This window comes from Anopheles ziemanni, chromosome 3, assembly GCF_943734765.1.
Source record: "Anopheles ziemanni chromosome 3, idAnoZiCoDA_A2_x.2, whole genome shotgun sequence".
Classification (NCBI taxonomy): Eukaryota; Metazoa; Arthropoda; class Insecta; order Diptera; family Culicidae; genus Anopheles; species Anopheles ziemanni.
The window spans coordinates 4232900-4245195 of record NC_080706.1 but is presented as its reverse complement, the minus strand read 5'-3'; the positions used below and the strand labels follow the sequence as shown (position 1 = coordinate 4245195).

Here is a 12296-nt window from a genome sequence, read left to right as displayed (position 1 = left end):
AAGGAGCTTCTTTTCACCCTTCGCTTTTGGGGCTGTGTTTACGTCATTTAATTTTATCACACATAATCGTCCCATCGCTTCAGCCAGTGTAGTGTTTTATTAGTCGATGTAGACCAACAACAAAGTGCCGTCTGCCCTAGAGGAGCGAACTCGCGAACGAAGCAACGAAAACAATAAAGCAAGGAACTAAAAAGCGCATAGCAGAAGCCCTGGGCTTTGTTGTCGGTGCGGAAAACTACTTAGTTTTGCTGTTCACTTTCTACATTGCTGTCCGTCGATTGGGTCTTGTGCATTACGTTACAATTTTTATTAAAACAGAAATCGGTTGCGAAACAGCTTGCAATTCAGAGTCGCTGCAGCCTACGGAATGTGGGAATATTGAACGGTTTTCGCAAGGTCTTGCGATGTTTGATCCCGGAAACTGAATCGAGCGAAAGGAGTGCAACATAACTGTGAAAACCGGATCCTGGTAGGGAAAATAGGAATATTCATTCAGCCCTCCACAGCCATCCGCTGCGTCTCCGCTGGTCGGAAGTGCGTCTCATCTTGCAAACAGTGCATCATCCAATGGTGTGTGAGGGTACACATCAAAACGTTTTGTGACAGGTCGCGTTATCGCCAGAGCAGTAGAAAAGCGCAGCAAAAGGAGGAGGTTACAAAGCAACTTTATTTACGACACACTTTTTTGTTTGGTACCGTGGAGTGAATGCAACTTGCGGGTTTTGGTTGCATTTCGGAACGAGCCGATTGAAGCCGTACAGGGCGAGCGCAAGCATAAATCAAAAGGTGAAAGTGAAACATTTGTGATACTCGATCGGACACGAGTAGTAGAGAGTGGTGCATTAGTACGCAAAATGTGCTCCGTCTCCAGGATGCGGGGCTGTGGGAATGGAAGCCGGCTGGTAATTTCTGCCATTCTTGTCATCGTCCTGTCGTCGCTCGTGCACCAATGTAAGTCCCTACCATCCGGTTTTTGTGTGGTCCTCTTTCCGGCCGGTTTCTCCCGGAGTTGGTAAACTCGTTTCGGTCTAGGCGTGATTTATCAGCATTACTCATCGTTACGGACCGCTTCACGTTATCAGACTTAGTTCTGTTTTTTTAGATTTAGTAATAATCCTTTTCTTTTTTCATTCTTTTCTTTTTCCGGAATGGTAGCCAACGCAGCAGAGTATCATATAGATTTGAAAACCTCCGGTTCGGTCGTACTTGGGCTGAACTCGACGGTGGAATTTTATGCCGTACTATACACAGACGGGTCATTGGTGAACGATGATTACGTTGTGAATTGGATGGACAACACATCACCCCAGCATAAATTAGAAGTGAGTACCTAGCAACGCCTAATCAGGTTGTCCATTTTTTTCGAATTATCATTCTAAAGATGGTTGGCTGTTAATGGTCACTAGCCTACTACAGCGTGATTAAAAATAAATCAAATTGAAACTGTTCTAGTTACTAAGTTCTCGTACTGAAAGGTTACTCTACCCTTTTTGCAGATTCAAGGTCAGCCAATTGCATTAATCGATCCGTAACTCTAATTTTAGGATGTTACCTCGAAATCGCCACGTTTTAATTGGACCGTCCTGTACTCGCATCCGGTGAAACCCGGCACATACGAGGTCACTGTTTCCGTGAAAAGGATGTACTTTATCATTCCATACCCGTTGGCCACGGCCAAAATTTCGTTCAATTTAACAAGTAGGCGTTTATAAATTCGTTTTCGGTAGATTTGTTACTGAGCGCTAACGTATTTATTTTTTTAGGTATGCTCAATGGCGAGATGCAGCTGGTGCAGAACGAAACCGTCATCAACAGTACCTACATCTCGAGCACGCTACCGTTAAACCAAACTATTGCTCTCTCGGACAGCGATAAAAAAGCCCTTGAAAAGGCAGCGTACGTCAACACGTTCTGGTTCATCAATTGCCAGTACATTGGCACCTCGAACGAACTGTCCACGCTCAGCAACTTCACCCGGGAAAACGATACCTACACGATAGAGGCACTTCTAGTGGCATCGTTTGAAAAGGTAACCGGTTGGTCTTTCTCGATCTTGGCAAACCTGTGGAACAAAGGGCATAATATGTGATTTTTCTCGATTTTTCCAGCTTCCCGAGCCGACAACAACAACAACTACCACTACTACGACTACTACAACAACTACTACTACAACCACTACAACAACCACCACAACTCCGTCAACAACCACGAGTAGCACAACAACAACTACTCCGACGCCACCGACGACAACGTCCACAACGCCTTCCACTACCACCTCAACGTCTACACCCAAACCATCCACGGTGAATCCGAGTCAAGAGACAAGAAGGAAACGAGATGCCGAGCAAGGAGATGAGACATTGCCCGAAGCCCTGCGAAGCATAAGTCCTGCATTGCTCAATCTAACCGATAGAAGCAGTATGTTTATCGCCCAGTCGGTGGAGGAGTCTTGAGCCTTGAATTGTTACGATATTTTCTCTTTTTGCTTCAATAGACATTTTGTTGCCAGGAGATGCTTCAAAGGAGGTTACGTTGAACCTACCAGCGAGTGATCCTGCTTGGTTGCAGGTGACCAAGAAGTCCGATAAAATGTTCAACCTGGAGGATTCAAGGCAACCGTACGTTTGTGGCAACAGCTCAATGATTCCACCAGATCCAAAGAAGGTTTATGGTCACTTTCAGCGTACCTTCACGGTCCAGAGTGAGTTTTTGTTGTTGGTTGAACGATGTTGTACATTGGTTATATACGACCCCTCTGTTTCAGGACCGATTGCCCATTTTAATGTGTCCGGGCAGCAGTGGGTGAGGCAAGGACAACCGGTGGATTTAGTATTTCAGTGCAGCGGTACGCCACCGTTCGAGTTTTGTTTCAACGTGAACCGCGGTAAAACCCCTATCGATAGATTTTGAAACCTTCCTTTACCAGGGTTTTAAAATTTCTTTGCTTTGCAATTGTAGGTCAGCACAATACGACAAACGATGAAACGTGTAGCAATATATGGGAACCGACGCGTGACGGCGAATGTCGGTTTAAAATTCATCGATTCTTCTTCACCAACGACCAATACTCGATCGTGATCTTCGTTCGCAACCGCGTCTCGAACTATTTCACGCAAATCGGCATCCAGTTTTACGAGAGTGAGTGTCTGCCACTTTCTGGCTTGTGTTTTTTTGTTTGTTATCTGACTACAACATATTTCGTTTCCGTTGCGTAGATCAACCCAAGTCACAACTGTCGGTCATTATCGTACCGATCGGGTTCTGTCTGCTGGCCGTAATTATGGTGGTGTTTGGGATGGCCTACTACATCCAGAACCGCGATCGGTTCATCGTGGAGGTGGCCGACTTCAACTTCGGCGACACGAGTTCGCTGGACGACGACATGGAGTACAAAACATTCCACCAACGGCTGGTGGACAGCTTGCGCGACTCGGTAAGAATACCGCGGCTGAACTTCCGCCGCTCTAGTGCCCACGATGTAGACGATGTATCGCCGTCCGGGCCCGCTGGAGAATCATCTCTCCGGTACGGTTCGATGACCTAAGCGGTCGAGGTAAGTTTTTAGTTGCGCGGATGCGTTTTGAGCGTACGTGGAAAGAATCGAAGAAAGCATTTCCTGGGGTTAACTTTTCTATCCCAACCCATTTTGATTTACTAACAAAAGTCGAGTCAATTGCTAGGGGCAGCATGGCCAACAGAAATGTGTGTATCACGTTGATCAAGGATCTAGGATTCGATTGTTAATGCTTTAATAAACCAAGAACTACCATAGTATGCTAAAAGTTCATACGCAAAGATACAAATGTATGAAATACTGTTTGAACATGATTGAAGACAATTCAAGAAAGGAGGGCATCTTTCTCTTCATTTTCCCGATTTATTTGATCGTGAGCAACAACTGTTTCTGTCTTAAGCACTATCTTTATACATTGTTTTCGGCATAACAGAGAGAATCGAAATTAAAAGACTGTTCTATTGGTTTATTTCGGAGGCAATGCGTTGCGATCTCCGTTCGATATTGATTCAGTTTTCTGTACAGAAGCACGTATATTTCGTTTATTATTTCGCTAAAGAGTTTATTTTCTTTCTCAGACACGCTTTATTATGTCAAGGATGGTGTTGGGAGAACATAATGATCTATTGCTTGAAAAACTATTCCATGCATACAACACTGCGAAAAGCAAACTAAGAAACAGTACGAACAACACAATGCTTATATAATATAATATATTCAACGTTTTGTACGACGATTCTATAATGTGATACTGATATATATGGTTTATTTTATGATATTTTTTATCGTTTCCAAAGGAACCCCGTCCTTTTTATGGAACAATATAATACAACCCAAACTGCCAAAGAAAGCTCATGGAAACCTGTATGCTGTTCTCAACACAGCTCACTTGAGTGTTTCTTTACTTCATGGTTTGGCCATACATTTCCTTGTTAAAAGAATATTTTTTCAAGCCTATTCAATTAACATACATTGGTGGTTTGATTATGAGTACTTTCCGTACTGGCATGATAAATATAACACTAGCTCGAATTAAAATCGACGGGATATCGTTTGGAGTGACCGTGGTGTCCTACACAGTCATTCACGGTAGAATGAAGTCAATCAACAACCGAGGCAGATTGTGCTACAGAAAAAAATAGGGGCACGTTATTGTAAAAAAGAACATATTATAGTAGGTAGTTTTTACGAATCGCATATAGGCACAGGCACAATTCGTTCACAGATACGGCATAGACATTTAGAAAGAATTGGCGTTTCTGCGGTCAAGTCGTAGGCGTACAGTCGGTCCCAGTGGCAAATAAATGATGAGAGCATAAAAAGGTTTATCAGAACTGCAAGATATGTTAATAAACGGTAAAATAGAGTAATTTCATGCTTCCTGTATTTTATTTATCCGATTTAATGATCTAAAGATTAGATCAATTTGGAAACAACTCACAGACCACCATATTTGTATAAACCTTGTCGATGTGTCAAATCATATCAAAACAAAAACAATGTGCAATGCGGTATTTTCGGCCGGTGGAAATGCAAGAGACCAACAAAGTGTAAAACATTTCTATTGAATCATGTCTTGTGGTGCGGGCAATTTTGCTCCGATAAGAACCAGAGCTTCTGCAGTGTTGAACGAGAAAGCAGCGGAATCGTTTAACGTGATCGTATTTGAACCAAAGAAAGCGGCGCTAGAGAAAAGGAAAGCTCCTCGGTTGCGACCGCCGCTGGCGCAAGAAGATGGGAAACATTCGACGGATGATGAGGACGACATAGATGATATATTTTCCGATGCACCACGCAAGAAGCCGAAGAAAATGCAAGACCCAACTGTGTTCGACATATCAAAAGCACGCAAGGAAATCATCAACTTTGGCATCAGCGGACTCGACAAGAAGAACAAGCAACAAGCGAGCGTAGCATTGGCCATCAAGCTGGGTGCGAAACCACCAAAAAACAAGCCCCGCAATTACCGTGAGATATTGGAAGAACAGCGAGCGGCCAAAAATAACGAGGCGGAAGTGGCCACTAAACGGCGCACCGGGCAGATCGCGTACGGGGCTACACAGTCGTACAACAGGTACAAGCAGAGAAAGCTACAAAAGCAGCGGAATCCTACGTCCATTATGAAGCACTATGGAGTGGCCAAACCGCGTATGGATAAGAAAAGATAATAAAATTTGATGGTCATTTGAGCGATATGCATGTCTTTTTTTGTATAGAGTTTTGTGTACACTAAAACCTCGACCAATACTGAACCGTCGATTCGGAAACTTTTCTCACATTTAGTTGAAGCACTGTAGATGTTTTTGAACATAAGTTTGAATTCTGTTTTTTTTAAATAAAATTTAAATTTTAAATTTGAAACTCCGTCGTCAAGGTAGTTTGGCCATAGAAAAGGGTCTATGCCGTCATTCGATGGAGATCTACTTGAAGATCTTATTAGAATATTGTGTAGACCTTCAAACAGTATGCGAAATCTCAGGCTGCAGCAAAGATTAGGGAAGTTGGTAACCAAAACAGCCTTAAACTATCCGAAAAGACTTATTTAGGTAAGTAAAACCACTTTAAATCCTTCGCTCATGGTAGAAAAATGGACATTTTCAGCTCCCTAAATCGACCCAAAATAGACATCGTCAAATTCTTGACGTGCGGGTCACTGACGCGAATCAGTAATTGACTGATCGCGTTATAAAATCAACTAGTACTGTTGGAATATCATGTGCTGCAGTTACTTTGAATACTGCTACTGTTACGATGTAATCTGAAAAACTCTGTATGGTTATGTCAAAGCGGTTAGATGACAGCGGAACGTCAGAATGAGCCGATCACTGGATCCACCGACATAGACGCTGAACGAGATTAACCCGTATGTCGGACAAAGTGCGTGTTTTTCCCTTCAAAAACAGTGCGTGCAGCGCAGCGAGGAAAAGGAAGATGTCGTTGACGATCGCTTACAATTCGACGCAATTTTCTTCCGGCAAAACTGCCTCGAAGCAGCTGAAACAGAAAGCGGCCGAGTTCCTAGCATGCACGCGCTCCACTGCTCCCTTGACGGAATTGCTAGGCTATTTGAAGGTAAGTTTTGGGCCGCAGAAAGAAGCATTGGCTACCGTTTTCATGGGGTGATGTGCAAAAAGTTAGTTGCGGAACTGGAACCAGGTGTGGAGCAGAGAGTAGAGGGTTACCAATCTCGTATAGCGCATCAGTGCGTGCGTTGTGTGACATTCGATTATCATATGTTACGTGTTTGTTTGATTTTTTTCTGTTTCTCCACAGGAATGCCTTGTACGGAAGGCTCCCATTACGCCATGCCTGCTGACGCTAGAGTCCTTGTTCACAGAGTTGCTTCGGCGTAACGAAATGCGTATGGCTGTAGGTCGATCGGCCGGAGTGAGTTTAGGTAAGCCCCCCCCAACACCGATGCATTATCGATCCGAGCAGGGCAACTTCATCTTTCCTCCGTTCGCTTCACAGAGAACGATCCGCAGGCAAATCACAAACAATGGCTACTCGCGCAGTACAAGGAAGCATTCGTGATTATCGTGAGCGCCATGAATCACGAAAAACAGCAGGAGTCATGCCAAGCTCTCACCACGGCGATGAAATTGCTCGTCGCCGAGGCCCACAACCCGCCGGAAGCGTCGGGGGAAGGAAACCAATTCCCCGCGGCTAGACTAAAACAGATCTTCATCGCGATGCTGTCGTTGGAGCGCATTAACACGCATCTGTTCAACCGGTTCCTGGAGTATACGTTCTATCTGGACGTTATCTTCTTTTCCTGGAAAATGATGCTCTCCCTGGTGCCTCGTGATGGCGTACCGAGTGACATTTTCGTGCAGAACTTCCTGCTCATGATTGGGGCGGTAGCATTCGGAAAGGACTCGCTCAAGGAAACGGACAACGTTTTGTGTGTGCCACTGAGAGGTCCTTTCGACTACGTGTACGTGCGTAAGCAGATCAACAAGACGTGGAGCTTCGTGATGAATTGGCCTCTCAGTGAGGAGGCCCACCAGCAGCTACTGATCGTACTGCTGGAGAAGGTTCTTCCCCATCTCGATCGTCCGGTAATGCTGACCGATTTTCTCATGGATTCACTGGACGTCGGAGGCTCGGTCAGCATGCTTGCGCTCCAAGGAATCTTCGTTCTCATCCAGCAGCATAATCTCACTTACCCGAATATCTACGAGAAGCTGTACTCGATGTTTGAGCCGGAAATTTTCCACACCAAGTTCAAGGCCCGCCTGTTCTACCTGGCCGATATCTTTCTCACCTCGAGCCATCTTCCGGAGGGGCTGGTGGCTGCGTTCGTGAAGCGTCTTGCCCGGCTCGCCCTGATTGCTCCCCCGCAGGATGTGGTAATCATCATGCGCTTCGTTGGAAATCTGATTCTGCGTCACCCGGCGCTGAAGAGGCTTATCTTCCATCCAACTGGTGGCGAGGCATCGTGCGATCCGTTTGTGATGGAAGAACGAGACCCAATGAAGTCGAAGGCCTTGGAAAGCTCGCTGTGGGAAGTGGCGGCCCTGCAAAACCACGTACTGCCATCGGTCGCCATGGCGGCCAAATTTATCGCCAATCCGCTCCCGAGCGTAGAATGGGATCTTTCCTCCGTATTAGAAATCAACGAAAATGACGTACGTATTCCAACAGCTCAAGTCGATCCTTGGCGAAGTGGTCTAATTTTTATTATGTCTTTCCCAGATTTTTGATAAAGAGATCGCTAAAAAAACGAAAGAGTTTGCCTTAAACATAGAACGCCCGACGGGCATGTTTGGAATTTGCGGTGGCGAACTTTCCTCACAGTACTGGAAGCTCTTCTAATGGCCTTTCACATGCGTACTCGGCTTTTTCGTTTTAGCAGCAGATGCAGGAAAAGGAAGTAACCGCGGTGGTGAGCGTGCCCGTATCGGCGAGAAGAGGGGTTCTTATCGATGTGTGATTTCTCAGACACTTTACAAAAGCCTTTACTTTTTTACTTAGTAAAGGATGGCTGTCTAGAGCAAAAGCACTGTGGTTTCTTTTGACTCTAATTGAGCTTAAGGTGGAAAGTAGAAAGATGAACGGTTTGTGTTTACCATCCACTCGTGTTGGTAGCTTTTTCTGATTGAATGTTCCAAATCGAAAAAGCGAAACAAGAATTAATGATCAATACTAATAACATAGCCACACAAGCATCAGCCTAAAAGCACCTTACAGAACAGAAAGTCTATTATTTATTTTTTAAATGATCTTAGAAACGATATAATTATTATACTAATAACCCAACATGCAGTAAACAAAACCATACCACATAGTCATACATGACCGAGTCAAGAAGTCTAAGAAACCTTCCGGAATCTGCAGCGAATTGGTGAAATAGAATATACAACTGAATTCCTTCTGCTTAGTCCTTCCATAATTTTAAAGCATTGAAAAACGTTTATTTTCTACTGGACGATAGCAATGCCAGAAAAACAGCAACGATCGGGTTCAGTAATTGTTAACCATTCAAATTTGTAGAATGTTCCTAGTAAACTCGTTATCGGGTTGCATTGATTTTGAGAAAGATTGTTTTTCAATTTTTATTTCAGGTCCTTTAGAAGAGAAGGCTTTACCAAGGATTGATTTCCAAGGTAGAGTAGCATTTTTAGCAAGATCTTGTTTTGTTTCTAAACGCATAAGAACCTGTACGATATCGAGTAAATGATCATTTTATCATTATTTTAATAATTTCTATACTCTACTGAAGAGCTGCAACGTGGTGAATAAAAATTGTAGGTTTTCCAAACTAAATGAAACACATAAAGGTCGTTGGTTTACTAAAGCTAGCAAACAGTTTGAATTGATTCTGGAATACTGTTGAGCAACTTGCAAATTGTGATCATACATGCTAATAAACTGGAGCTCGCCGTAGAAAGAAAAAAAGTATGGATTTATACATGCCCATAGAATAATGTAATAAAATCTGGATTCAAGTCTGGTACAAATGGTTTTTCTCGGTTAATTTCACCATACTCGGTGCACGGGTAGAAAATAAAGATGTTAGCATGCGAACAATGTTTCGTAGCATAATTAACGCAACGAAAAACGTTCTTTTGCTGATTTGAATAAGTTGGGTTGGACAAATGAGGAGGAACGTATAAAATTACCAATATTTTTCTATACCCAAATTGTGGGAATTGGCAGTTCTGCCAGTTTTTTTTCGCTTCTTTCGGTTTGAATCGTATCAATGTACATTCCATAAAATGGTTCGCACATCACGAATAAAGGGATGTAAAGTTTAGATTTATCTTTAAAAGTTTTAAATTTATAAAATTGCAACAAAAATTTATCCAATAATCTTTATTTGTTTTCTTCAATCAAACTTCAATTTGACAGCGTTTGAAGTTCCGACTCGAACAGAACGAACGCAGGTGTTTGTTCGACTGGCACTGGTGATTTCATTTACAACACGCGAAAGCTAAGAAGATTGTGGTTATTCTTTTAGTTTCAGTAAATCTTTAAGTTCTTTCACGATTATTCGACATCCAGACCGTTGGTATCTTCGGCAAGATGGAGACACTTATGAAAACTGTTCAGCGGTTCCTGTACATAGGGAATGATGCACCATTCTTTATCGACGGGCCTCATACGCCATTGGATAAGGATGTTGGGAAAAATGTGCTTCGGCCGATAGTCAAACTTCACGAGCATGAAAGCCCCAACGGGACAGAAGTACAAACAGCGACGGAGTCGAAGAGTAAGCAAAAAAAGAAACTTAAAAAGGCCAAAGCAAAAGCCGCAAAAGCAGCACAAGAAGCAGCTGCCGCGCAAGAAGTCGACAAAGCGACCGGGGAAACATCCGAGCCAGCAAAGACGGAGGCGGGTTTGGTTCCGGCGCAACCGGAGTCACCAATCCTGACGTTGCTTAAGAGGGTAAGAAAGCATGTCGATGTTCACAGATGCTGTGCTAAAACATGTAATCCAATTCCATTTTCAGACAATCAAAAGCAACACGATTCGCCGGACAGATGAGTGCCTGTTTGCGCTGGCTTATTGTGCGCGGGAGTTTCCTACACCCGAAGAGCGGCATGCGGCATACAATGCGGCTACTTGCGCGATTGGCAAGTCTCGTGATTTGTTCCTCTTTGTGGAATATTACACGGAACTTGCGGTTGAGTCTGGATATGCTGGCTTTGGTCACGGCATACGCAACGCCATTACACGCTGGTATGACAAACATACACCTCTGCAACTATCGGAAATCCTAGGCAAAAGCACTAGTATTAATGGCTGGACGCACGCTGACGTCCTTACCAAAGCCCACGTGCAGCTGTCCTGTCCAGAAAAGGCTTCCATTATTGATGCTGTAAGGAAGCGGACAAGTCAATTGTTGGCGGGCAAACGAACGGAAAAGCAGAAAGACAAAAAGGCCAAACAAAACGCCACTCTTGAAGGTGAAGACAAGAATTCAGTGCCTGCAATGTCCGAAGCCTTGCAACGTTATCACACCATGCGCCAGTTTCGTGCTGCTCCTAGTGTCTCCAAGGTGTTGGATTATATCAAACAGCATGGAATGACAATTGATATGATGCCACCACACTTCCTCCGTTCGGCCAAGGTTTGGGAGGCTATGTTTCAAACCATCTCGTACGATAAGCTGATGTGCGCCGCTCTGCGATTGCAGGACTTTCGGCTGCTTAACTCGGAATCGGCGCTTGTTGAAACGTACGTAGCCGCACTTGAGGGTCGGCTAAACGACCTCGAATCCAGACAGATCCATCCAGTCGCTGTGCATAAGATCGCTATGCTCTACGAAAACAATAGCCGGTATGAGAGTAAAAAGAAGGAACTGTTTCACGTTGACAGTCCTGTAAATACAAAGGTACTGGCGAAGCTTTGGGGTGCCGTTGAACATTCGTTCTTGCATCATCCGAAGACGGGCGTTCGGTATTACATAACACTTGATTTGCGCGAGGCTCACGCGAAAAGTAAGACTTACCAACAAGCTGCGACTTTCTGTTTAGAGCAACGCGAAAGTGTCCTATTATTTGAAATGTTTCGTTTTATTTTGCAGAAAAAGTATTCCGCAACTTCATAATATCCTGCTTCCAAGCCAGCGTAATGTTGGCATTTTCCATTTACAAGCGGGAAAAGGACGTCACAGTAATGGCGTTCACTGAGCAAGCCGACATTCTGCACCCGGTGGAGTTTGGGGAATCTATGTCCTGGTTGGATGCAGTCGCTCACTGCCATGCGTTGGTGATCCCGAAAACTAAGGTGTCTTTGGTTGCCCCAATTGCCCGGGCCAAGGCGGACAAGGTGAAGGTAGACTTGTTCATCACCATCACGGATTCGTTGATTCGAGTCAATCCATTGCGCACCCCGCCGTACAAGGCCCTACAGGATTATCGTGAGAAAGTCAAGCTGAGCTTAAGCCGGTAGGTGGCTTGCCTCTAGATTGCATGGAATCTTCAAGCGAAAGATTGTCTAATGCGTTGTTGTCTAATTGCAGATACGCAGCTATTTCCCTCAGCAACCACGTACCTTCGTTTGACTTCACATCGTCTCAGGAAACGACTGGCATCCTGGAGATGGTCGGCTACAATGAAAACACTCCGAAGATTATTGAAGCGTTTGCGAAGAATCTTTTCATGTAGTAAGCTGTGGCGACAAGGTAGGCGATAGTTTTTTTTTTCATTTCTTCTACACATTGGACAAGGTCTCATGTGCATTATTATTAATATGTTATCATTAGTATAACCGACCATATACATTGTCAGTTCTTAAATACATTGACCGACAATTTGAATTTCCGGTCAATTTC

At 44.1% G+C, this 12296-nt stretch overlaps 4 protein-coding genes across 5 annotated transcripts; all 4 read left to right on the top strand.

Moving 5' to 3' along the window:
• Positions 1-4847, top strand: LOC131286146 (uncharacterized). 2 transcript variants are annotated; one of them, XM_058315038.1, is made up of 10 exons: positions 1-951; positions 1156-1322; positions 1545-1698; positions 1764-2029; positions 2109-2418; positions 2495-2701; positions 2765-2884; positions 2959-3138; positions 3216-3553; positions 4312-4847. In XM_058315038.1, exons 1-9 carry the CDS (start codon positions 855-857, stop codon positions 3542-3544), a joined length of 1830 nt encoding a protein of 609 aa, XP_058171021.1. In that variant the 5' UTR covers positions 1-854; the 3' UTR covers positions 3545-3553; positions 4312-4847. The 2 variants fall into 2 exon arrangements, with proteins under 2 accessions (XP_058171021.1, XP_058171020.1); XM_058315037.1 differs by lacking the exon at positions 4312-4847 and having other exon boundaries at positions 3216-4086.
• A 236-nt stretch (positions 4848-5083) lies between these two features.
• Positions 5084-5700, top strand: LOC131287980 (uncharacterized protein C1orf131 homolog). Its single transcript, XM_058317074.1, has one exon. The coding sequence runs from the start codon at positions 5086-5088 to the stop codon at positions 5680-5682; it is 597 nt and encodes a 198-aa protein (XP_058173057.1). The 5' UTR covers positions 5084-5085; the 3' UTR covers positions 5683-5700.
• Positions 5701-6422: 722 nt separating this feature from the next.
• On the top strand, positions 6423-8648 carry LOC131289420 (nucleolar complex protein 4 homolog A). Its single transcript, XM_058318670.1, has 4 exons — positions 6423-6586; positions 6788-6911; positions 6986-8145; positions 8213-8648. Exons 1-4 carry the CDS (start codon positions 6446-6448, stop codon positions 8330-8332), a joined length of 1545 nt encoding a protein of 514 aa, XP_058174653.1. The 5' UTR covers positions 6423-6445; the 3' UTR covers positions 8333-8648.
• Positions 8649-9958: 1310 nt separating this feature from the next.
• Positions 9959-12296, top strand: LOC131289308 (RNA-binding protein RO60-like). Its single transcript, XM_058318539.1, has 4 exons — positions 9959-10405; positions 10470-11460; positions 11547-11910; positions 11985-12296. The coding sequence occupies exons 1-4, from the start codon at positions 10043-10045 to the stop codon at positions 12127-12129; spliced, it is 1863 nt and encodes a 620-aa protein (XP_058174522.1). The 5' UTR covers positions 9959-10042; the 3' UTR covers positions 12130-12296.